The following is a 27,151-nucleotide window of genomic DNA, read 5'->3' on the forward strand; positions in this document are numbered from 1 at the left end:
CCTTTTGATCCAGAAACACAATTATTTCATTATTATGGAAACCCTCCAAAAACTGTTACCTAGTGTCATGAGAGCAGCAATCAATAGCCATCCTGCTTGTGTGCGCTGAAGCGACAGGCGACTGTTCTGAGCAGCAGAACACAGCAACTCCTCTGCTAATGTCATGACAATCTGCTTGTGTACAGAACAAAGCAATAAAAATCAACTTACAAATTAAGTCAGGTGAAAGAAACTAATTACAATCTCTTGTAAGACTTGTTCTTACATATAATACATTACAACCATGGCCAATTGTGCAGGCTATGTGATAGGGCAATATCACATAAACTATAAACAATTAAGTTTTCAAGGTTAAAAAACAGATGATTAAAAGCTACACAGACAGGCACAACTCTTTGTGAAGAACAAGTGACAACACTGTAGGGTTATTCACACTATAGCTATGCAGAGTTTACTTACTTTGCTTTAAGCAATTAACTTTTTAGGTCAGTAATCATCAGAAAAAGTTTCATTATTGACATTTCTCTTTATAAAATTCTATATTCAAACTTGATAGCTTAAGGGTTCATAATGGTCTTCCCAAAGGCAGTGGAGCAGGATTCCATAATATGTTACATTTTTAAAGTCTCTAAAATAGATGGTGTAAGCAAGAGAGAAGTAACCAGGTATTTCGAATGTATTCATCCTGTGTTTATAGAGTTCAAAGGCCAGGAAGAGTGCATCGAATCTGAAAAAGTACATGTCACCAAGCACCCCTGGACAGATGACGGGCTGAAGGAGCTACAAAGACAGTTCCTAAAGGAGGCAGCTATGCCAACCATAGCTTATAGAGTTAGCAGGTGACACTCAGAAAAAAAAAAAAAAAGATGAAACAACCAGGACAGTCAGATAAGGACAAGAGGGCATCTTCTCAAAAGAAATTTTACATGTGAGGGGTCAGAATTAATGAGAGTTGAGGACAAACAATACACACAATGATAACATGTTAGCTCTGATTATAACTGAAGGGTGGCAGAGATGGAGAAATGGTTCAGCAGTTAAGAGCACCAGCTGCTCTTGCAAAGGACCCATGTTCAGTTCTCAGCACTCACATGGTAGCTCACAATTGGCTGTGATTCCAGTTTCATGCGATCCAATACCGTTTTCTGACCTCTGTGGGCACCAGGCATGTATGAAGTACACATACATATATACACTCAGACAAAATACTCATACAAATAAGATTAAAACAAGCAAACAAACAAACAAAACCAAGGGACTTCCTTAACTTGTCAATCGGTTTATTACAACACTGATAATATGAAGATATTTGAATTTTTGATGTTGTTGTAGAAGATATATTATAAAGTTGTACATATAACTCCTTGATTGAGCCCTGATTTCTTTTGGGGGGAGGTAGGAAAAGGCATTTAGAGTCTCAGGGTCATCACTAGGATATTCTCTATTACTGGCTAATTACTGCTTCTATTCATTTTTAGTAGAAAGAATGAGGCTATAGTATTTATTTTGAAAGAAATAAAATTGAGTTCATAGTGATAATTTCAACTTTTAACATATGGGATTTTATTTAACTTTCTCAATTCTACAATTATAGCTCTCCTTTTTCTAATGTAGAAAATCTCAGCTCATAAATATATTATTCATCTATTTTCTACAATTACATGTAAACTAATTCAGAAGTAACACCACCAATATTGACAATAGCTGTAAGTTTATTTAAATGACACTTGGGTTTCTTCATAAGTCCAATTGTCCTTTGTTTTTGTTTTTGTTTTTTTTTTTTTGGAACAGGGTTCCACTAAATAATCCAGGCCACTCTCCAACTCCTGATCCTCAAATATATGGGCTTAAAAGTGGAGTGCAGTCAAGACTATAATGGTATTTTAAAGGGCAAAAAGATATATGTACTATAAGGGAAATCCAGAGTATGCAGTGTGATTTTAAATAGACTTACATGGCAAGGCTAGATACACTGAAAACTGTTATCCCACGGAGAGCTTTCTAGTAAAAGCACAGGAAGCACCCTTCCCCCACTCCGGGACTGGAGTCAAGGCACACTAAGCATGACTCCATCTGTGAGTCACATGGTCGGAAAAGTGAGGACAATCATCATTTCTCAGAGACTGTGTGGCTAGTGTTCAACACACAAAGAACACTCAGGAGACATACTGCTGTCCCACATGGCTTTAACGGGTGACATACTACCAGCAAACCATTTCACAAAAACTTGACCACCACTGCACAGAGAATGAAATCATTACCTTGCCCTTTCCATGAGGAATTCCCAAAGGACAGTGTGTCACTGCACCTAGCAAGGCTGCCACAGCAAAACTAAAGCCAGTCACTGCTTCTGGTGAAGACTTCAGTGTCACAAGCCGTTCTAGGCAGCGATCTAAGAGAGGGGTCAGGTAAGAAGGCAATGCCACAGCAATGCAGTGCAAGCACCAGGCTGCAGCCAGCCGAACGGAAACACTAGGGTGCAGAACCACAGAGATGACGCTGTCCAGAAGGCCTGGAAGGACAGGGAAAAGCAAGTGACTTATGTATACAGACAGAACTCATTTCAGCCGTAAGACAGTCAAAAGAATGGGCAGCCACCTGCCTATAAAATACACTACTTCTACAAGAAGCCGAATTACAACGAAAGAAGTGAGACCTAAGTAAACTGTTTTTCGGTTTTCAATGTAGAGATCTCTTCTAGTATTATCTCATGAAAATGAACTCAAGCTATGTAAATACACAAAAGAAAAATTTTATTTCTAGTGATTTTTGTATTTTACCTTGAGATCATTAGTAATAAAGCATTGTATTAGGAACTAAAATTGCTAATAAAAAACAAAACCACCTTTAAAAAGTCATACCTTGTCCTAACCCCTTTTTAAAAAAAAGATCATTTTAATTCGTTTAGTTATGTGTCTGTGCCTGTGACAGAGATGCACACAGAGGAAGCAATGGACCTCCAGAGCTGGGTTATAGGCAGCTGCCTCTAAGTCATCTTTCCAGTTTATTGCTCCTGTAGAAAGATCTCTCTAGCACATTACAGACGTGGTAATACACTTCCTATAATACTGCATGGCTTTTATCTTAGAGCAAATTCTAAAACCAAGGTTTTGCCAGGACTTCAGTGGTCAACCTACTAACAACATGTTAGAATACAGTGAACAGCAAAAAAGTTTCTATTTGTTGATTCAAGAGAAACCTTTGTTGAAACATGCAAGTTTCCTGCCAACTGCTACAGAAATTTAAAGGGCTTACAAACATACAAACGATATAAACACAAAGGTACTCAGTAAGTAGGAGGCATGACAAAAAGCAAAGCCATAGACAGGAAAAGAAAAAGAAACCAGCCACTACAGATCACATCTTAGAGATCTCACTGATACGATGAAAGCAGGTAAACTGACAGAACGGAAAGCAGATGAGTAGCCATGTCTTCCGGGAAGGACAGGCGGACATGGCTGCTGATGGTATCCCTGATGATGCTCCTTTCATATAAACATCCTCAGCTAAGCAGGGTGGTAGTCACATAACTGTGAAGTCACAAAACCACTGAGGAGCATATTTTAAAGGAGTGAACTTCGTGCTATCTGAAGATATCACAATGCTGATAAATTATTCTAAAACGCAGAAAATTATTTCAGAAAGAAATAAAGATGGCTTAAAAAATCCCCAGAGGAATGGATTGCATCTACTCCACATACAGTGGAGTTTCATTGCAGGCGAAAGAAAGCCAGGCGAACTTCTCTGGAAGGTTTCCATTACACTTCAGAAAGAGAAATACGGACAGTGTTACAAAACAGCTTTCTAATTGTTCTTGTAAGGATGGGATCTCACTACGGAGCCTCTGCCCTGAATGCTGAGACTAAAGGTGAACATCTTGCCACACCCTGCCACGGAACAACCTTTAAATACAAAAGCGGAAAATGACAAACAAACCACCAGATCCAAAAACCCAGGAAGCCCTCTCCTCTCTTTAAGGTGTGTGTGTGTGTGTGTGTGTGTGTGTGTGTGTGAACATGCGCCCTCAGTGGCCAGAAGAGGGCATTAGATCCCTTGGAGCTAGTTAGTGGTGGAGCTAAACAGCCAGACATGATCTCTGATAACCGAGCTCAGGTCCCCAGGAAGAACAGCATGTGCTCTTAACCACTGAGCCGACCCTCCAGCCTTCAAACACATCTCTATTTTAAAATAATCTTGACTATAAACTTCCACGAAACATCTAATGAGTCTCCAGTGGTTTCACAGTTCTAAGTAAACCCCAGCCTGCTGACATCACGGAGATTTCCTTCTTCCAGTACAAGCAAAATGCAGAACTGAGACGATCACAAACAACAGATCTACCTGTACTGGAATCCTGGAGCAATGGTGCAGCTGTAGTGCCGAGACTGTGTATGAGATTTCCAAGTTCTTGTAATGCGCAAACCAGCGTATGCTGGCTGGCTGCTACATCTGTGGAACTGAGACGGGTTTCCACGTTCCCATCACTCAGTACAGCATCTGCCAGAAACACAGGAACGACTTACGCATCACTTTTATAAACACACATCATAGGAACTCAGTGTTAGGAGCAAAAAAGCATAAGGCAAAGTGAACACAGTACATCCACTTGATCAGCAGGAAACCCTTGGGGAGGTAAGTGGAATGTTTAAATGGGCAATCACGTGAAGGATAAACTGAGTTTGAACTAATAGATATCTTGAAAAATATTTTTTTAGATAATTTTATTATTTTATATGTATGAGCATTTTGCCTGCATGTGTGTATGTACAAAACATGTATGCGTGGTCCTTGAGGAGGTCAGACGAAGGTGTCAGATTCCTTGGGACTGGAGTTACAGACAGTTATGAATCACCATGTAGGTAGCTGGGAATCAAACCCAGGTCCTCTTCAAGAACAACAAGTACTCTTAACCACTGAGCCAACTCTCCAGCCCCTGAGCCAAGATTCAATTCACACAACATGATCAGATTTCTTGCTCTATCAGCTGTGGACAATGACAAGGAAAACTCGAGACACCACTTTCCCACATTTTAGCTAGTATCAAGTAAGAAAAATTCAGGGTGATCAGAGCAGACAACATATAACCTGAAATAGCCAGTTTAAAAACAGCAATCATCTTAAGTTGTATAGGAACATTAACATGGATTCTAAGGAACTGTTATAGCCAGCCTTCGAGATTTTTGTTATGGGACTAGAGGGGTGGTTCAGTGGTTATAAGCATTTTCTGCTCTTCCAGAGGACCTGACTCCTAGCACCCATGATGGGTGGCTCACAACCACTCAAGCTTCAGAGGATCTGATGACCTATTCTGAGCTCCTAAGGCACTCAACATACATGTGTGTAGATACAGAACATGGAGACATACACGCATGAGTAAAAATTGTTATAGCAATACAGAAGCATTGCTTTTCAAGGCTGGTTCCTGACACTGGTAAAGTGGACTGTTTTTGTGGATCCATACCCATGACTCTCTTTAGCCTCCAAACGGCCTGGCAGATCTCCTGTGCTGCAGCGATCTGAGCCTTCTCTCCAAGCAGGCCTCCTAGAGTCGCGCGAAGAATGAATGAGACACAGCGGCGACAGCAGACGGCGTCAACCTGTGTTTGTGTGGCTTTAGGATTCGACTGTGATACAAGGCTTAGGACATGGGAAAGAAAGACAGCAAGATTCTTCTCTAGCCAAGCTCCTCCTAATGTTGAAACAAATACCACGTAAGCCTAAAAAGAAAGCAATTTCATCTTCAAAATTTGATCATTTCAGTTGCAAATCAACATCTTTTTTGTTCACAGAAATATGCGGAATTTCTGCTCCACACTGTATCCTCCCCTGACTCAGTCACCTGATCCAGCTAGTGCAGCATTAGGTGTTTGTTTGTGGCCAGACTGGAGTTACATACAGCCTTTCAGTGCAGATTCCACCTCTGTTGCACCTCTATTCTACTATGGCCAGGCTCTGCAAATGTTCTGAAAAGAGCTATTGCCAGATAATTTGTAAAATGTGTCCCTGGCTTCTAGAAACAAAGGCCTACTTGACCTCATAAACAAGCAAGCTGAACTCAAACACATGGACACCTTTTATCAGCTACACTCCGATACTGTAACTCTGAAGGACTTTTCTAGAGACCCTAAGAAAGTTCACTGAGATGAGCTGCTGCTCTTTATCTCCATAAATGTGAATAGCTTGTCTTACCCCAGATACAAAAGCAAGCAGTCTTCTCTGGCGATTCGAAACATGGAAACAGTTTACAGTCACTCTGGAGAGCTCTCATGTCATGAACTAGTCACACAGCATGAGCCATCAGGGTGCACATAGATTTTTATTTTATTTTAAATTGTTCACTTAAAGTCTTCAGCATGCACTGGCTTCATTTTTTTGGCTGGACTTAGTAAATTTTAGGGATGTAGACAAAGATCTTGTACACGGCAGGCAAGAGCTTCATCCCCAGTCCAGTGCGGCCCATCACGGCTTTTCTAAAGTAGTCTGAGGAATCACAACACCCAGGAAGAAGCCAGTTTGGGTCACGCTGCAGTGTGGCCTTCAGAGTGTTTTATTCTAAGAAACCTTTCCAAGAGTTTAACTTTAAAATCTGTGTTAAGGACAGAAAATTACACAGCAAACACATAGCTTGTATGCCATGATCTTCTGCAGGAGTTAAAATCGTATGTTATCTTGACACATTAAGTAATATGTACTGCTATTTAAGTTGTGTTGCATAAGCGTTCACAACTATGGTGGGAGACACGATAAGCCATGAGACACATGACAGCACAGGAAAGAAAAAATGACTGGTTTAAAGGAACTAAGTAAAACCCATTACTAAAAATTAAAACCACGTTTGGTTTATAAAAGGCTCTTAATTGGTAACCTTGTTTTTACAACTGTTTTAGGTTCACCCTAGGTATTTGAACAGAATACCATATGAGCAGAACCAGTGACTTTGCACTATGAAGTCAGATACTAAAACTCTGGCTAGAGGCCAGTGAAAATTACATGTAGGTGACTGAGTTCTGATTCTGACCTGAGTAACTCCAACTCGAACGTCTCTGCTGACTGAACTGCTTCCCTTCAGCATGTCCCCACTGGCTCGAAGGAATCCTGAACTCCCACGTAGAAACCCTGCTCCCAGCAGTTCCAGAACTTCCTCCAGTGAGACTCTGCGAGCACTCTGCCGAGAGCCTGCTAGGACCAAGAACAAAACAGCAATTCATCATTCACAGACTGAACCTTTTAAAGAGAATTTGGATGACCCCCACCAGACCTCCCCACTCCCCAAGTCTCTCGAGGGTTGGGTGCATCCTCTTGGACTGAGTCCAGGTCTGTCAGTCCTCTAATGTATATGTGTTAGGGGCCTCATATCAGCTGGTGTATGCTGCCTGGTTGGTGGCTCAGTGTACAGACTGAATTTTAATGCACAATCATCTTACTTACTTTTTTGTGCTGGAAATCCATCCAGAGAACTGCGCACTGTAAGCACATGCTCTGCTACTGAGCCACATTTATATATGGTCTCTATTTTCCAAAAGCAAGCATATTGACAGAAAAACTAAAAATCCAAATGTAATGTAAAATTCACAGGAATTCTGAATATTAATACACAAAAGAAGTCACAAGACAATTTAATGGTCCATCAGGATGAACCCTGGGAGGGCTAGGGATGTAGCTGTGTGGCATAATGCTTGCCTAGAACATAGAGCTGTAGGTTCAATCCCTAGCCTTGAGGCAAAAAGAAGCCCTAAGTGCCCTCATGGACGGCAGGAAATAATCAAACTCAGGGCTGAAATCAACCAAATAGAAACAAAAAGAACTATACAAAGAATCAACAAAACCAGGAATTGGTTCTTTGAGAAAAGCAACAAGATAGATAAACCCATAGCCAGACTAATCAGAGGGTACAGAGACAGTGTTCAAGTTAATAAAATCAGAAATGAAAACAGAGACATAACAACAGAAACTGAGGAAATTCAATAAGCACTTTTATAATGCAGTTCTACACTGTGTTATTTACTCCACCAGTGTTCCACTGCTAAGGACTATCTGTGCAGCTATGTAATTAACATTTTTAAGAGAGTCTGAATAAACATTTGTTCTAATCTCAAATTCTTAGGTGACTTTAAGATTTTTACCTCTTAAATGTAATTTTTTTTCCTGATTTGGGTGAGTGTGTGCGCGTATTCACAAGTGCGCGCACACATATATATGTGCCTTCATCCCTGCACAACCTGCTTGACCCTCTCCAAATACAAATGTCTGAGTGAATCACAAGACTAGGAGAGACTATGGAGTAAAAGTTTCCTGTGATGACTGTGGGTCTCACTTGGAGAATGAGGAGACTGTACCTAAAGGAGTGCTACTATTTCCCGTGTGAGCCTAACATGGTGGCACTTCTGTCCTCTCTCACCCCTAGTTGAAGAGCAAAGAAACAGTAGATTCTTCCTCTATAGAACAATGAATTACCTCTATAATAATGTTTTCAAACAATGTACACACAAATTATATGGGGTAGGGATAAACATGGGGAAGGGACTCAATATGGGGAAGGGACTCAATCCAGCCCAAGTGTGGCAAACATGGTCTGGCAGGCCTTGTCCTTCCCCCACCCCCTCTGCCTTGCCAAAACCTATTAGATTACATTCCTAAAGCTAGCCACCAAAGTCTATTCCCTTATCTAGCCACTTCTTCCTGGAAGCTGACTACCAAGGTCCAGCTATCAAACTATTAAAGTCCAGCCATCAAAGGCCCCCCTTGGCTCATCTAACTATCATGCCAAATTAAAGTTAAACACCTCATCCTAACTTGGGGTTTCCCTTGGTACCTTTATAAACTGCCATTTTCCTATGTGCCAAGCCTGTGTTCTCTCTATCCAGAGGCAGTCCTTTGTTCTCAAGACAAATACCCCCCCTGCTCCTCTCCTCTGTTCTCCTCCTTCTCGCTCATCCTTTATCTCCCGTCTTTGCCTCTTACCCCTGCCTTCTGTCCCTCTGGGGCAAATAATTCTATGTGTTGAGAACTTGGTCTTGGGAGTCCTGGGCCAATATTGATCTCTTACAGTAAGAGTTTAGATTAAATTAGGTGGGCCTTAGGATTCTGCACATCTTAAACTGCTCAGCTTCTGCCTTCTGAGCTGAGGATATCGGAGTCAGGGTCTATTTGTGTAAGCTTTTTATCACTGAAGATAGAATGATAAAGTTTTCAATTATTCATCAATGTTATACATACACTATGGGTATGTTTTAAAACATACCTATGCTTGCTTACTATAAAACTAATAAAACAAAAATGTCCAAATAGAATAAATTCCAAACATCTGTTTGAAATATCAGGTGTGCTGTTTAACCAATCTAGAAAAAAAGCCAAATATAATAAGATACAGTCTTAAAATAATTTGAAAAATTTAGGCCTTATGTCTTATTGAATAACACAAATAATTTAAAATCTTTTTTGTTATTGTTGGTTGTTTGTTTGAGATAGGATTTCTCTGTGTATTCCTGACTATCCTGGAACTCACTCTGTAGCCCAGGCTAGTCTCAAATTCACAAAGATCCCTCTGCCACTGCCTCTGCCTCTGCCTCTGACTCCACCTCCAAAGTGCTGGGATTAAAGGTGTATGCTATCACTGCCTGGCCAAAATTCTTTTTTTAAAGAAGACAATAATTGAATAAAGCACACTATACTTCTAGAATTATTTGGGTTTTTTCCTCTAATTTTTTACTGAATTGTCTGAGAATAACATCTTAGGACCTATAACAATGTAACAATGTTTGTGAACTACAACTGATTTATATTCTGCTTCTCAAAAATTAAGAATGGGTAGTTGTAATGTTACATGTATTGTCAACACAGGAGATTAAGTTAAAGAAGACACTCTGAAAGTAATTAAATAATTTTACCTGTTCCTGGATGCTTAGCAATTATAGCTTTAGCCAACACTGTACCCAGCAGTTTTGAAACTGATATCCGCACATCATAATTGGAACCTTCAAAGGACTTAAAACATAGTGTGGCCACACTGTCCAGGTCTGTGCTCCACATAAAGATGGCCTCATTCTGGAGTTCAAGAAGACACTATGCAAATGTACACACAAATTAATGAAGAAACAAAATACAAATGTCAGGTTCGATCTATGTAAGTTGTAGAAATATAATAGTCTAACAAAACTACAAGCTCACATTATTTTCTATGCTGACCAGAATAACCAAGAACTATTAATATATATAATTACAAAAGAGGTAAGAGGACAACCTCCTTCTAATTCCCAGAAGCACATTTTTGTTTTAAAAATATCCTTTAAAGTCAACCTGTTAAATCTAAGCAACAATGAGAATCATTCAAGCAGTAACAAGTGGCTTCACTGTTCTGCTCAGTCAACTATGTCAAGGATAATTTTTTAAAAAAGGAACAATAATAAATCTAAACATACACATTTTGGTTCACACAGATACGGAGAGGACATACATGTATCAGTAAGTGTAGAAGCTTTTTTTTCCTGGCCTCTGGTTCCGCATGTCAGCATGAGGAGCCCCTGAGCTGATTTCTAGGGCTACAGCTCTAATATCACGTGGAGGGGACTTCACTCCCTTTGTATATGGTTTAGGAAAGTGACCACTAGACCGTTTTACCTTGGCAGCAGCACATCGGACAGCCATGGATCTGTCTGTCAAGCAGGACCGGGCGGCCTTGTAAATGTCCCTGTGGCACGGTGCAGCAGCAGCACCCAGTCCAGTTAGTATACTCTGCAGACTCAGCATGATCTCATAGCGGCCTTGAGACTGCCAAAAAGAAAAGAACAATGTAAGGAATAACCTGGAAGTCTACACAAAGAACAGGACTAAGCACTGTGTTTATTTCAGATTTAAGAAAATTCAGGCTTCTTTATATACTCACCAACTTATTCTGATATCAAGGAACACTGATCATTCAGCTCCTATTTAAAAGTGCTGTCTGTCTGTACGTATTACATCTATCTCAACATGAAGTACTATCTGCACATATTACATCCCAGCACTCTGTGAGGCTCAGACCTGAGCTATAGTGTACCTCAGTGAGAGTACTTGTCTAGCCAGGCTCCATGTTCAATCTCACCACCAAAAACCAAGGGCTGGAGAGTTGGCTCATCAGTTAAGAGCCCTGACTGCTCTAGCAAAAGACCCAGGTTCAGCTCCCAAAGCAGCTCACAGTCATCTGTAACTTATTTCAGGGGATCCAATGGCCTCGTCTGACCTCTAAGGAGCACCAGGCAGCTTGTGGCGCATATACACACATGTAGGCAAAAGACAAAAACACATAAAATAAAAATAACACTAAAACACACACACACCGGGCGGTGGTGTATATGCATGTGCAATGTATACATATAGTATGTGTTTATGTATATGCGTTTGTGTGTGTATGCATGTGTATATGTACATGTATGCATGTGTATATGTGCTTGTGTGTGTATGTATGTTTTTATGTTTATGTGTATGTATGTATGTATGTATGTATGTGTGTATGTGTATATATATGTTTGCATATGTATGTGTTTGTACATATGCATGTATATGTTTATGTGGGTATATGTGCATCTGCATGTGTGTGTGTGTGTGTGTGTGTTTGTGTGTGTGTGTTACAGGACCCTCTCTTAGTGGCCTTCTCTGCTGTCTGTCAAGATTTGAGGCAGTGGTGGCACACGCCTTTAATCCCAGCACTTGGGAGGCAGAGGCAGGTGGATTTCTGAGTTTGAGGCCAGCCTGGTCTACAGAGTGAGTACCAGGACAGCCAGGGCTACACAGAGAAACCCTGTCTCGAAAAAAAACAAAAAACAAAAAACAAAAAACAAAAAACAAAAACAAAAACAACAGCAACAACAAAAAACAAAACAAACAAAAAAGCTATACACACACATGTGCACATACACATACAACTCCATAAAAGTATCTGTTCTTTCCCTCTAACTACACATTGCTTACTCCTTTCCAATGCCAGGATAATGTCTAATCTATTTCCCAGGTATTATACATATTCTAGATAATTTAATTGATAGATAAAGTCACACAGATACTTCACACACTTAAAAAAAGTAAACCTTTCGTTAACTCCAGACATATGAACACATAAAATGGTATCACGCTGTTCTTCAGTTGTACTTACCTCTGCACTCTTCATAGCTTTAAGAATATTCCCCACTGTGTCAGTAAAGCCATTAGCCAGTATTCTACCCAACTTCTTGTACAAGGAACCCAAGCACACCACAGCAGCACTGAAACATTTAAATTAGAAAAAAAATTTCATGACTAAAAAGGTGGACAGGGCATAAAAATCATTAAGACTATGTAAACATGACGATTAAAACTTCTGCTGTTCTTGCCCACAACACCCAGAGGAAGCTCCACTCCCAGGAGCTCTAACACTCCCAGGATCAGAGGTGAGGAGGACACAACATCAGTCCCAACACCAGGAGTAACTGGGACCAGGCACAAAGGAACCCACCAGCCAAGTGGCTCAGGTTTCTTCCGGTCTGTCTGGGCTGGTGCCCCAGCAGACCTTGGGCACAAGCTCCACAGCCAGTCCCACAACACCCAGAGGAAGCTCCACTCCTAGGTTCTCTAACAAGTTCAGTGTCACAGGATCCCAGAATCACAGGATCACAGAGACAGCTTGACTCTGAGGAGTTCTGACACAACCAGGATCACAGGAAGGACAGGCTCCAGTCAGATTTAGCAAGAGCAGGTAGCATTAGAGATAACCAGATTGGGGGGGAGGGGGGTGGAAGCGTAAGAAAATAACACAAACCAAGGTAACTTGGCATCATCAGAACCCAACTCTGCCACCATAGCAAGTCCTGGACACACCATCATACCGGAAAAGCAAGATTCAGATCTAAAATCACTTCTCATGGTGATGATACAGGACTTCAAGAAAGACATAAGTAGCACCCTCAAAGAAATACAGGAGAACACTGGTAAACAGCTAGAAGCCTTTAAAGAGGAAACACAAAAATCCCTTAAAGAACTACAGGAAAAATACAATCAAACAGGTGAAGAAAATGAGCAAAACCATCCAGAATCTAAAAGTGGAAATAGAAACAATAAAGAAATCAGAAAGAAAGACAACCCTGGAGATAGAAAACCTAGGAAAGAAATCAGGAGTCATAGTCGCAAGCATCACCAACAGAATACAAGAGATAGAAGCGAAAATCTCAGGGGCAGAAGACACCATAGAAAACATTGACACAACAGTCAAAGAAAATGCAAAAAGCAAAAAGCTCCTAACCCAAAACATCCAGGAAATCTAGGATGCAATGAGAAGACCAAACCTAAGGATAATAGGTATAGAAGAGAGTGAAGATTCCCAATGTAATGGGCCAGTAAATATCTTCAACAAAATTATAGAAGAAAACTTCCCTAACCTAAAGAAAGAGATGCCCATGAACATACAAGAAACCTACAGAACTCCAAATAGACTGGACCAGAAAAGAAATTCCTCCCGTCACATAATAATTAAAACACCAAATGCACTAAACAAAGAAAGAATTTTAGAAGCAGTAAGGGAAAAAGGTCAAGTAACATATAAAGGCAAGCCTATCAGAATTATACCAGACTTCTCACCAGAGACTATTAAAGCTAGATGATCCTGGGCAGATGTCATACAGACCATTCGAGAACACAAATGCCAGTCCAGGTTACTATACCCAGCAAAACTCTCAATTACCACAGATGGAGAAAACAAGATATTCCACGACAAACCCAAATTTACACAATATCTTTCCACAAATCCAGTCCTACAAAGGATAATAGATGAAAAACATCAACATAAGGAGAGAAATTACACCCTAGAAGAAGCAAGAAAGTAATCTTTCAACAAATCAACGCAAACCTAATTCCACCTCTTACAACAAAAACAACAGGAAGTACCAATTACTTTTTCTTAATATCTTAATATGAAAATTACTATTACCAACATATCCTAATCGATTGAAATCCAAAAATATGAGGAATTAGAAATTTGCTGAGTGTCATCCAATGGTCTCTCTAATTTGGTAATTGGAGAAATAAGTCCAATATTTTATAATCCATATACACTTGCAGTTTGTTTGTGACAGTGTCTTGTTGTGTACAACATAATGGTCTTGAGATCTTGCTGCTTCTATCTCAGCTTCTCTATTAGTAGTATTGCTTATTTCATGTTTTTAGAGTATACCATGGTTTTCGAACAGCTTACATATTTTAAAAGTATTTATATACCCAAAAGTAATGTAGACAATTAAATTGGGAGGGGGCTTGTAAGAGAACAACAAAGAGTGAGATTGAATGTTTTGCTTGATGTTTGTAACTCTTGTATCAAGTTACCACAGTAAGAGCCAAGATTTAAAGCTCCACTAAATATAAAACAGACAAACAAACAAAAACACTTTATATATTTATGTTCATTTAAGAAAATATTATGGGCAGTGGTGGCGCATGCCTTTAATCCAAGCACTTGGGAGACAGAGGCAGGCAGATTTCTGAGTTCAAGGCCAGCCTGGTCTACAGAGTGAGTTCCAGGACAGCCAGGGCTAAACAAAAAAAAACCACAAAAACCCAAAGAAAATATTAGTAGTGATGTATTATTTTGAAATATACAGTTAATACATTTGGAGTTATTTAAAATTTAAATTTGAGAAAAACATTTGTATTTTCAGTATTGCCATAGGCAAGCATCTACATAAGACTGTTAAATTTATTGTTGTTTTATATCAAATAACTTTTACAATACTCATTTTTATTGTTATAATATTTTATAAATTTTAAAGAATATGACAAAAAGATATTGTAGGTATTGCAGGAGGGGGTTCTCTGGGAAGAGTTGGGGTACAAAAGGAAAACAAGAATGTGATTTAATTCTATTTACTTAAAATGTTTTTAAATGTTAACAAATTCAGATAAATTGAAATCATGTAACTTTTCTTATCATATTGCAATAAAACTTAACAAAAAAACTTCTGCTGTTCTCATGGTTGTACTTTTTATATTTTGGAGAGTATCTTCAGATATTAAAATTTTACAAAATGATGTGGGTATGTTTATGCCTGTATATGTGTATATGATCGCAGTGCTCACAAAAGCCAGGAGGGGGCATCAGATAACCCTGGAGCTGGTGTCAAAGGCAACTGTGAGCTGCCTGCCCATGGGTGCTAGGAATCCAACTAAGGTCTTCTGGAAGAGTAGTTCATGCTCTTAACCCCTCAGCCATCCCGCCACATCCTTTTTTTTTTTAAAAGATTTATTTATTTATTATATACAAGGTACACTGTAGCTGTCTTCAGACACACCAGAAGAGGGCATCAGATCTCATTACAGATGGTTGTGAGCCACCATGTGGTTGCTGGGACTCGAACTCAGGACCTCTGGAGGAGTAGTCAGTACTCTTATCCGCTGAGCCATCTCACCAGCCCCCTCCACATCCTTAAAATGATTTTAATTGGGGTGAAGTCTCTACCTTTAACTTATATTTTCTTTTGTCTTAGTTTACTATTAAGAACTTAATAAAAGAATAAACAACATCTGAAGGACTGAAAACATTCTTAAGGAAGATGTTTTCAATCTTAAAGGTAGACTTACATGTCTTAATTAGTCTTTTTGTTGTTGTGATTATTAATTACAGTATCAGGGATTGAAGCCAAGGCCCTTTGTGAATGCTAGGCCATGAGTGACATTCCCATCTTACTGTTACTTAGTGCTGGGCCTTCGGAATGCTAGGCATGTGTTCTACTTCTGAGTTATATATTCTTGGCACCTAATTTTTTTTTAAAGAATTATTTTATGTGTATGAGTATTTTGCCTATATGTATGTATGTGCATCACATGCATTCCTGGTGCCTGTGGAGGTTAAAAGGGGGCAGGGGCACTGAATCTCCTGGTACTGGAGTTACTGGCCGTCGTGAGCCAACATATGGATGTTGAAAACTGAACCTAGGTTTTCTGTAAAGCATCAAGAACCTTAACAGTTGAGCCATCTCTCCAGCTCCACTAAAAGGACTTAGGACTTCTTAAAAGGACTTTCTTGACAGCAAAATGGTTTTTGTTTGTTTGTTTTTGGGTTTTTTGAAACAGGGTTTTTCTACGTAGCCTGGCTGTCCTGAGCTCACACTATAGACCAGGTGGGCCTCAAATTCACAAATTCGCCTGCCTGTTTCCCAAGTACTGGGATTAAAGGTCCATGCTACCACTGCCCAGCTAAATTTTATTTTTTAAAAGATTAGAAATTGAATCAAACTGGGCATGGTGGCAAATGCCTTTAATTCCAAAATCCAGGAGGCAGACACAGACGAATCTCTGTGAGTTCAAGGCCAGCATGACCCACAGAGGGAGTTCCAGGACAGCTAGGACTACATAGAGAGACCCTGCCTCAAAATCAATCAATCAAAAGGCAAAAAAAGAAAACTCAAAACAAAATGAATTTATGCTTAATTTCAAAAACAACTGTCAGGCTGGAGAGATGGCTCAGTGGCTAAAAGCGCTGACTGTTCTTCTGAAGGTCCTGAGTTCAATTCCTAGCAACCACATGGTGGCTCACAACCATCCGGAACGAGATCTGACGCACTCTTCTAGAGTGTCTGAAGACAGCTAGAGTGTACTGACATATAATAAATAAATAAATATTTAAAAAAAAAAAAAACACAGCTGTTGCTGGGCAGTGGCGGCACACACCTTTAATTCCAGCCCTTAGGAGGCAGAGGCAGGCGCATTTCTGAATTCGAGGCCAGCCTGGTCTACACAGAGAAACCCTGTCTCGAAAAACAAAAAAATAAACAAACAAACAAAAACAACTGTCAAAGTTTATATACTTTAGAAGAACCATACAAGGAAACAGTATTTTGTATCATTAGGTTTTAATGTTTAACTTACAGTTTGGTGGGAAGGTAACTTGGAGAGTCATCTTTGCTACGGATAAGGTCATTACATTTGTCGATTGTCTCATAAACAGAAAATGTGTCTCCAATACTATAAAGTATGGCCAGGTTCTGAGCCAGGAGCTTGCGCGTGGGAGGCCCCGGGGAGCTGTTCAGCAAGGACAGCAGTTGCTCAACAAGAGCCTTCTGCTTCTCCCTGACGTCGTCCTACAGAGGAGGCAAGGGGAGACAAGGCAGTGAGCGTGACCCGTCCAGGGACACTCAACGCTCTGACTGAGGCGCGCAGTTGCTGACTCGGGCGGATACTGTGCTGTGTAACAAGTGGTTCTTCACTTTGCTAGCACGGAAAGGAAGCTCTGAAACACACTACAGTCCATTAACAGAGATGGAGATCCATTTCATCTATGTCTGTTTGAAAGATGCACAAGTTTGTGATTTTATAGCTTCTTACTAAGCCGGCTCTCCCCCATTTACTTATGCGAGCAATCAAGGTGGCAGTCTAAAACCCCAAACAAGAAGCAGGCCTGCAGCAGCCTCCTGAATTCTCAAGTCTTTCCCTAAGTCTAGCACAGTTTTCTTTTTATATAAGTGAATGCGTGCAGATGCCAACAGTTCCACTCTACTCTACCTGGGTGCTCTCTGAAAAGAAGTCACTCCAGCACTAATGGCACTCGGTGCTCACTGAGGCCTCAATTCCTCAACTTAGGGTGTGTTCAATTACTAGACAGAATTTTATCTTAAAAAAAACCAAAAAATGAAAAACAAAACCTTTTCCAGTTGGGCATGGTGGCAGACGCCTTTAGTCCCAGCACTCAGGAAGCAGAGGCAGGTGGGACTCCTGAGTTTGAGGCCAGCCTGGTCTACAGAGAGTTCCAGAACAGCCAGGACTACACAGCACAGAGAAATCGTCTCAAAAAACCCCGTTTTTTTTCCTTTTCTTTTTTTAAAAAAATCTTATGTATATTGTTTTGCCCATATGTATGCACCACAGTACACCCAAGGACATAGCCAGAAGAGGACATAGAATCCCCTAAAATTGGAGTCATAGATGGTTGTGAAATGCTGTGAGTTCTAGGAATCAAAGCTGGGTCCTCTGGAAAAGCAGCCAGTGTTCTTAACAACTGAGCCATCTCTCCAGCTTAGCTTAGCTTATTTCCCTAAACCTAGCTAATTTTATTATAAAATTAAAAGACACTTCAGAAGGGACAAGGATTCCGCCACAGTTCACTGCTAAGCTTTTAATTCTTGAAGGTAAGCAAATAATTCATCAAATCTTTTATATTTGAACCTGGTAACAATAAATTATTTCAGAATGAGAATGGTCTTCAAATTATTTAAAATCAGTTTTTAAATGAACAAACATTTGTTTTTTTTGTTAGATCCTACAAGCATTCATGTGTGTTTGGGTGCATGTGTGTGCATGTGTGTGCTGTTCCCATGAGCAGTGTGTTTGTATCCCTTTTGCATTACACACCACACTGTGATCCTCATTTTAGATGACACTTGAGCACAAGGCAGGCCCACAGTATGAGAACTCAGTTTTCTTTCTTTGTATCAACTTCTTGAGCTTTATGAGAAGGAGTATGTTTATAAAAGAGCTTTTCAATTCATATTCTCTTTATATTTTTTACAGCTTTTGAAAATAAAATTCCAACAGGATTGTTTAGTACCACAGGACATCAGAACTTTACATATTTGGAGAAATACAAGATGCAAAAGATAATAAAGTTGATCCACAATGTGGTTGTGGGTAAGTGGTGTGTATATGTGTGTATATGCGTGCATATGTATGTATATATGTATGTATAGGTGGGTGGATGGATGGATGGACAGACTTTAGAGTACTGAACTCAAGGTTTCATGCAAGCTCGGCACACTACTATTGATCTGTATCCAGCCCAAGTGTTTCATGTATCTTTAAAGCAATACAACAAATATTGGCTGATATCTTTTTGCTTTTTTGAACTAGTAAAATTAAAAGAGACATTTCGGAAGGGACAAGAAATCCATCATATTTCACTGCTAAGTCTTAAGAAATTTATCTAATAGGTGACTATGGACAAAGCAAGAAAAGAAACAAATGGAACCAAACATTACTGGCACATAACAGAGCATAACAAACAAAAAATCAGCTCTTGCAATGTTACCCACCCTGTTTGTTGCTAGCAGGAGTTTCTCCAAGTATCTCAACCACTCGAAAATAAACTCAGCCTTCTGAACTTCACCTAGTTGACTGGATGCTTCTTCATTGAGTAGCAAGCTGTGAGCTAATTCCATTCCTTGCAGCAGGTTCTCTTAGCTGGTCACAAGTCTTCTCATGTGCGTGCACCTTAGGTGTGTGCAATACACCTAAGGAACCAAGCCTGCGATGGAGAAACAACACGCTTTGAAAGGTGAGTAAGAGGAAGGCAATGAGAATGCTGGGGAGTCCTACCAGAAGCAAAAGCACTGCTAAGTATAGCTTTAGAACTGCTGCAGGTCAATCCCAGAAAGGTCCCAATAGTACGGTCCAGTTAGCTGACCCAGATCCATCTTCCCATTCAGTGTCTACTCTCAAAAAGACAGACAGGCCAAACAGGGCAGACTGTCAACAGGCAAAACCAAAACAAAACAAGTCACTAAAACCAAGAGATAGTCCACTTGTATTCTCCAAGTTTTAGGGTCAGCTAACAAGCACCTAGGTTAGACTTTCAGCACTCGTGGTATCCTAAATGCCCTTGTATTAAACATGTCATAGGTATTTAACAAGTGACCAAATATCTAGACATACTACTGCAATCCTAGTGAAGCTGACCACTTCCCTAGGTCTCCAGAGTGTCTGCTCTTATCTAATAAAGAAACACTTGGGCCGGGCAGTGGTGGCGCACGCCTATAATCCCAGCACTTGGGAGGCAGAGGCAGGCAGATTTCTGAGTTCGACGCCAGCCTGGTCTACAGAGTGAGTTCCAGGACAGCCAGAGCTACACAGAAAAACCTTCTTCCGAAAAACCGGAGGGAAAAAAAAAAAGAAAGAAACACTTGGGCTGGCAAGATGGCTCAGTGGGTAAGAGCACTAACTGCTCTTCTGAAGGCCCTGAGTTCAAACCCCAGCAACCACATGGTGGCTCACCACCACCAGTAATGAAAACTGACACCCTCTTCAGGTGTGTCAGAAGACAGCTACAGTGTACTTATGTATAATAATAAATAAATCTTTGGGCCGGAACAAGCAGGGACTGAGTGAGCAGAGTTGACAGGAGCGAGCAGAGGTCCTAAAATTCAATTCCCAACAACCACATGAAGGCTCACAACCATCTGTACAGCTACAGTGTACTCACATACATAAAATAAATAAATAATTCTTAAAAAAAAAAAAAGAAAAAAGAAAAAGAACTACTTGCAGCTCTGGAAGTTTAAGGCCATCCCATCTCCCCAGCAAGGTCATCCTATCCATGTTTAGTTATGAACAAACATTTTTTCCTGATCAATCAATCAATCAATCAATCATCAACCAATGAAACAAACAAACAAACAAGCAAGCAATTTGAGGGCCAGAGAGATGGCTGAGCAGGTCAAAGTGTTTGTCACCAAACCTGACAGCTTAAATTCAAGTCCTAGAAGGAGAAAACTGACTCCTGCAAGTTGTCCTTTGACTTGTATACAATTATGATCACACACACACACACACACACAGAGACACACACAGACACACAGATACACACACACACAGAGGGTAGGGTCACTTGAGCCCAGAAGCCTGCATAGGAACAGACAGACCCCTTTTAGGAACCAACATCATAGCAGCTGTAGGAGAAGCAGCTATCATCAATACAAAATACATGTGAGATAACATACACAGAAGACGAATTCTCTAATACATCAAAAAGAACCAAATTAGATAGCTAAGAGTAAGATTGACTGTATAGGTAATTAAAATATTTAAAATGCATGCCTTATGGTTCACTAAACAAAACTAATTATTTTAATGGAAAAGCCAGTAAAGCTAGAAAACCAGGTGTGAGATGTAGGAAGGTTTTTATTTTTATTTTTTCTTTCTGAGTGATTCCTAGTATAACATACTTACACTACCAGATCATCATAATTACTAGATATCTGAAAGTCCCTTAAAAGACTTGAGTGAATTCCCACACTTTATCTTACTTGTGTTAGCTGCTTTGAACCCATGTCTAGATTCCAGGACATATTCCTGACCCAAAAACCCACCTGTGCCCCCAAAATCCAAAAACCATCCTCTCATACCTGTGCTCTAGCCATGTAGGTGGCTTCTTCCCCATCAGTGCTGCCAGCATGTCTATGTCTATGCATACTATTGTGTATGTATGATGTGGCACCCAGAGTCACCCAAAAACAAACAAACCCAAATTAGTTTATTTTCAGAAGTGTCACTTTTAAGGGACAAAGAACAATATAAACATCCAGGCATGGTGTTGTGGTGGATGACCCCAGTACTTGGGAATCAGAGGCAATAAATAGTTAAGGATTATCTATCCGTAGACACACAAAGTGAACCAAAGCCATCCTGGGCTAAATCAAATCCTGTTTACAAAAAACAAATGGACAAAACCAAAAGATCAATATAAACAACGCTTCTAAGAATTAATTTCTACAGAAATAGCATGAATTCAAGCTTCTTGTTTAAAAGCTCTTTCCTTTCTTAAAATACCAAAATGGGGCTGATGAAATGGCTCAGTGTGAACCCGCCATTCCAGTGTGATGATGAGAATTAGAATCCTAGAACCTATCCTTGTAAATGCTAACTGGGCTTGGTGACATGCCTCTCGTCCCAGCATTTGGGAGGGAGAACTGGGATTCTTGAAGCAAGTCAGACTAACCATATGAGCAGCTCTGGGTTCAACTCACAGACCATGCCTCAGTGAATAAGGAGGAAAGTGATGGAAGAAGACTCCTGAGGTCAACTTCCAGTCTCCACACGCATGCTCAGGTTTTGTCTGCACAGCCCCCTCACACATGTTCCCCAAGTCCCAAACATGCTTATATGCATGCACACAGGAAAAAGAATTATTAAAATGAACTGGCTAAAATATTCACATTAAAGGCAGAATTTAGAAATGCTACAGAAATACTTTCCCATGAGAAACTTAAGCATACTGTACTTTTGTTCTTAATATCTAAAACTCAAGGGGACAATAACCTTACTGCACAGACAGATGTTCTTATAATCACCTGGGTAAATGACAATCTAAGAATCAAATTACCCTTTCAGGAGGTTAACAGGACTGCTGAAAAGACATTTTTTTCCCTTAGACAGCAGCAATATTGTGGTGTAAAATGATCTATCAAGAAGCAAAATAGCTAATACAATGTGATAATAAATAATTCAGCAAAAAAGCTGGAGCCCATAAGCAGGGCACAGAGTTCCCACTAATGCCTCCCATGCACCCCTCATGTAAGCACTCTTGAGGGCAGCAGCAGCTCCTATGGCATCCTCACCTTTCCACTTCCAGCTGAGATCTGCACACCTTCGCTCCCAACAGGAAAAGCAAACATACTGCAGACAGAGGCTCTGACTTCAAGTCTGGCTTTTAGGATGATGTCTACAGATGCAGTTGCCTTCTTTAAATTTTATTATAACTGCACACTCCATACACAAAGGAATTTCACTGCCCTAGTTTTCCTCTCCCACTCATATTCTGTTGAGATTATAAACTGATTTATCTACTGAAAGTGAACACATGCAGCAACATGTTTAGACATGCGCTTCCCTTTTTAGATGAAGTCTTGCTATACCATCTAAGCTAACCTTAAACTTGTGAGCTTTCTACTTTAGCCTTTTGAGTAGCTAGGACGAGTCATGCAACATCACACCTGGCTAGGATCTACTATTCGAAGTACAGTTAGTCATTGCTTAAAAAAAAAAATGACTTCATAAAACTGCTGCTCTAACTCTAATGCCAACAGCAAGCTTAATGGCTACCAATATTTACAATCACTTACTATGGTGGCTATACAATATTTTTAAGTGTGCAACATTTATTTTCTTAAATGAACCTTGCTACTTCTTAAATAAAGCTTCCTCTTCTTCATGCACAACTATATTTGACCTTTTATGACCTTGTTTCTCAACTGAGAGCTCCTGTATAATTAAAAATAAGATACACACTTCCAATTCCAAGAGGAAAAACCAAGCATAGCTACACTAAAATCAATGCACTAACAATATCTAACAGCGTAAATCAAATCCTTTGGCTCAATGTCCATCATCTGGAACTCAGTCTTCTGGGCTTGGGAAGCTCCATTTCTCTAGCTCTGCTACGTGCAAAACACACACACACACACACACACACACACACACCTCACAGGCTCACACCAGCTTAGTGGTCGCTCCACAGTCCTGGCATTCCTAATATGCTGGGGTCTGTCAGAGACTACACCTTCACCAATGGCCTCCAAGCCTCTCTCTTCAGGGACTCTGACCTGCTACATGGTGTCAAATCTCAGCTTCTCCTCAGAACCCCTCCAATCCTTTACTTTCATGCCTCTAAAACCAGCATCACATAGGAGGCACATATGACACTATGGTCAGCTGCCAGTTTGAGATGCAGCCTTAAGCCCTGCTGGACCATAGTTTCTGTGTGCTGACCCTAAGGAAATATTCCCCAGATTTCACCTCAGTAATACTGAGGTGAGTTGATCTCAGCTCTAGCTAACCAGCATCTATTGTCCCAGTAAACCAAAGGTGCAATTTTCATATATTCTTAATTCGAATATATCACACAAGTGGCTTTCATAATCTCCAAGTTCCCTCTGAAGTTTCAGAAGCCAGGCCTCTACTATCTGCATTCCTCCCAGCATTCTTATCTTCTAACTAAGCTCCCACAACAGCTCTTTAAGTGAAATACTCAACGGCTTTTCCAACCCAAGGTCCCAAATACTCACTAAACAGTCAAAGGCATAAAAGACCACACAGTCAGGTCCTTCCAGCAACGTCCCACCCTCTGCTACCAATGTCTGTCCTAGTTTACTTTCTGTTGCTGTGTTAAAACCTGTTAAACCCACCAATGCTGGGCAGTGGTGCCTAGCATGCTGGAGGCAGAGGCAGGTGGATCTCTGTGAGTTGGAGGGTAGCCTGGTCTACAGAGCCAGGTCTACATTTCCAGGACAGCCAGGAGTACACAATGAAAATCCAAAACAAAACAAATTCAAACCAAACCAAACCAAAACAAAAACTACTGACCAAAACCAACTTGGAGATAAAAAGGTTTATCGATGGCCATCATTAAGGGAAACCAGGGCAAGATCATGTTGGGAAGCTGAAGTTGAAAACTGAAGCTGACCATGGAGGAGCACTGCTTACTGGTCTGCTATCTTTCTTATACAAGAAGGCCCATGTGCCTAGGAATAACGCTGCCCACAGTGCATGGACCACCTACATCAATGAGTAATCAGGACAATTCTTCAGTTGAGGGTCCCTATTCAGGTGAGTCTAGTTTCTGCCAACTCACACTCTCTTTAGCTCACCAGAGCAGCTATTTTACAGACCTATGGTGCCGGACCCAGCTCTAAGTAGTATTATTATGACAGACAAAGACAAATCTGCCTTTAGACTGGGGTATATCTCAGTGGTAAAGCCCTTACATAGCAGGTATGAGACCCTGGGTTTGATCACCAGCAAAGTAGGAAGTAAAGAAGGAAGGAGCTCGAGAGGCAGGAGAGGGGAGAAAATCTGCTCAAAGCTAAAACGCTCTTTCCATAGAAGGAAGTAACATCTGTGTCCAGCTTCAATGTCTATGCTCCTTTAACTACTTCATACGGTTTCTGATGGCTGCTGTTAATGGCAGCAACTGCCACAGTTGCTGAGGCATCTTATGAAACTTATAGCCTGCTTTTCCTTCTCTTCTCTTTACGCTGCTATATGCCCAGCACTCCGAAGCTTTTCATTAACGCGCTAAGCTCTTCAGAGACATTATTTCCAAAGAGTCTTTGGAAGACTCGGAAAGGACTGAGAGTATTATTTCAGCTTTGGTTACTATTTCTTTTTAAAAAACCATCATTCTCCAGTCCACATACCAAACTCTCCCACCTCTTTTTGAAACGGAAGATTGCATCTGGACATCCAAGAACCCAAAGGCACACAGACGCCAAAAGAAGCTTTACTTGTCTGCATCTCCCCCAACAGTCCTCTAAAAGTCACAATGTACAGTATTTGGTACCTAGTTGAAAGTTCAGTATCAGAAAGTAAAAAAAAAAAAAAAAAAAAAAAAAAAAGCAGGCTACACAACAATTTATTGTTCAAGATCTCATAACTTTGACATAAATCCCTCAATGCCTATTCATTCCATTTTGACATGATTAATAATCCAGCTATCTCGGTTTTAGCCAGAGTAGAATAGTGTGCTACATTAACTGTGAAAAGGCAACCCCCCTGAGAGCGGGAATAGTCCAGAGCAGACAGCTAACAGTGATGGAAGAAATGGGACACCTCGATAAAGCTATCTTTAAAAGCAGAGGTATAAGGCACTGTCGAGTGCATGAGATGCCATCATCCCCAAGCACAGCAGAATTTGCAAGCTGGGACAGGAAACCTTACTCACTTTTCAAAAAAACAAAAACCTATCCTTATATTTGCTGCTTGCACAATCTGCCACCTAGACTTCCTTGTTTCACTGTTAGACGCAATACGCTTTAGATTCCTCCCCCACCCCCTATAGCTCTTATTCCAGTTACCACTCACAGACTCACCCTTTACCACACTATGACCCAACAGTCCAGTTCATCTTCATGGTTCCAGTTCCATGGTTCTACATCATGGCCAAGACGCATGATGGTTCCACTTATAATTCATAGCTTGCAGAGAATACCCAGCATAAAACTTGGAGCCACAGCGCCCTGAGGGCTTTCCTGGCAGACACTGCTTCTCACTCCCTGTTTCACTCGCCCTTCATTTTACAATGACAGCTCCTTGGAATAACTCCTTATTTCTCTGCCTTCCAGCAGCTATTGTCATGGCCCACCCATCTCACAGAGTAAATATACCTCCTATTGCATCAAACCTTTATGTTGACATGGAAGGCCTCGATCATCAAACTGATTGTTATTCCTACAGCAATATATATTTGTTTGTGTGCACACCCCCCCATATATATATATACACACATACACACACAAACTGATTAAGGTGCTATACATACACACACACACACACATATATATACACATATATGTATATATATATGCAATATATATATACATATATTACATACAATATATACATACATATATACATATATATAATATATATATATACACACACACACATATATTGCATAATGGTTTCAAAAGCACCTTAATCAGTTCAAGCCTTGCTAACAAATGAATTTAACAAAAACATTTCATAGCTTTTTGGACTTTGGAATTAAGACTGAGAGATTCTGTACCCATATGATGTTTTAAAAAAAAAGCTTAATTCTGGACACACATCCAATTTCAATATGCAGAGTATTTATTCAGGGTTCTAATATCTCATTCTGTTCTACACTTGATCTTTAAAAGGCCAAGAAGCAATCTCATTTGATTCTTGCTATAGAAACACTCAATTTCAGGTCTACACTGACGCCTCAATAATATTCTACCTGATCTAGTAATCCAACTCTGTCATTAGCCATGTTTAAAAGAAAAGTCTGGAGCAAACTAACTTATGATAGACATAGTGAATGCTATATTAAAAAGAGAGGGATGAGGCTCAAGGTCCTCAACTTGATTCTCAGTATGGAGGAGGGAGAGACGGAGACTGATGCTTAAATTAAAATAAATAAATAAATAAATAAATAAAGCAACCAGAAACATAAAAAAAAAACCTCCCCCTTCACTCTCAAGAGACTAAGGCACCATAAACTAGGCAGAACTGCCACGCCTCTCATACCACTACACTGGATCTAGAATTCCAAAGAATCCTCAGAAGGGATTCTAAATGTCATTAAATGGGTTATCTGGTATATTTAATAGTTGAATTTAGAGTATTCAGAAGTTAACCCCTTATTTTATCCACAAGAAAGGTTAATGAAGGTGGTAGCAAATGTCCTCTTAAAAATTAAGCTGCAAAGAATGGAGGGTGGAAAATAAAAATGCACAGGGTAAAGACAAGGAACCTTAATTTTTTACCACAGAGAGTACACTCATTAGTTTAAACTGATGGTGTTAATTTTAGATCATAATTAAGAAATTTTAAAGGTACTTTGGGATTCTCGGGAGATGGTTCAGCAAGTAGGAAGGTTGGCTGAGCAATAATGAAGGCCTGAGATCAAACCCACAAAAAAAAAAAAAAA

At 40.1% G+C, this 27,151-nt stretch overlaps 1 protein-coding gene across 1 annotated transcript in view; it reads right to left on the bottom strand.

The window, feature by feature from the left end:
• Heatr5a (HEAT repeat containing 5A) overlaps positions 1-27,151 on the bottom strand; it is a 99,147-nt gene that overhangs the window by 70,231 nt on the left and 1,765 nt on the right. Inside the window, exons 2-11 of the mRNA XM_031357715.1 lie at positions 19,020-19,231; positions 16,864-17,075; positions 12,128-12,236; positions 10,618-10,767; positions 9,888-10,062; positions 7,019-7,179; positions 5,462-5,717; positions 4,342-4,497; positions 2,262-2,512; positions 60-171 (exon numbers count right to left, since the gene is read on the bottom strand). Coding sequence (XP_031213575.1) covers positions 60-171; positions 2,262-2,512; positions 4,342-4,497; positions 5,462-5,717; positions 7,019-7,179; positions 9,888-10,062; positions 10,618-10,767; positions 12,128-12,236; positions 16,864-17,075; positions 19,020-19,145 — 1,708 coding nt within the window. The 5' untranslated portion in view covers positions 19,146-19,231. The remainder of the gene's footprint in view (positions 1-59; positions 172-2,261; positions 2,513-4,341; positions 4,498-5,461; positions 5,718-7,018; positions 7,180-9,887; positions 10,063-10,617; positions 10,768-12,127; positions 12,237-16,863; positions 17,076-19,019; positions 19,232-27,151) is intronic.

Source organism: Mastomys coucha, unplaced genomic scaffold (assembly GCF_008632895.1).
Source record: "Mastomys coucha isolate ucsf_1 unplaced genomic scaffold, UCSF_Mcou_1 pScaffold6, whole genome shotgun sequence".
NCBI lineage: Eukaryota > Metazoa > Chordata > Mammalia > Rodentia > Muridae > Mastomys > Mastomys coucha.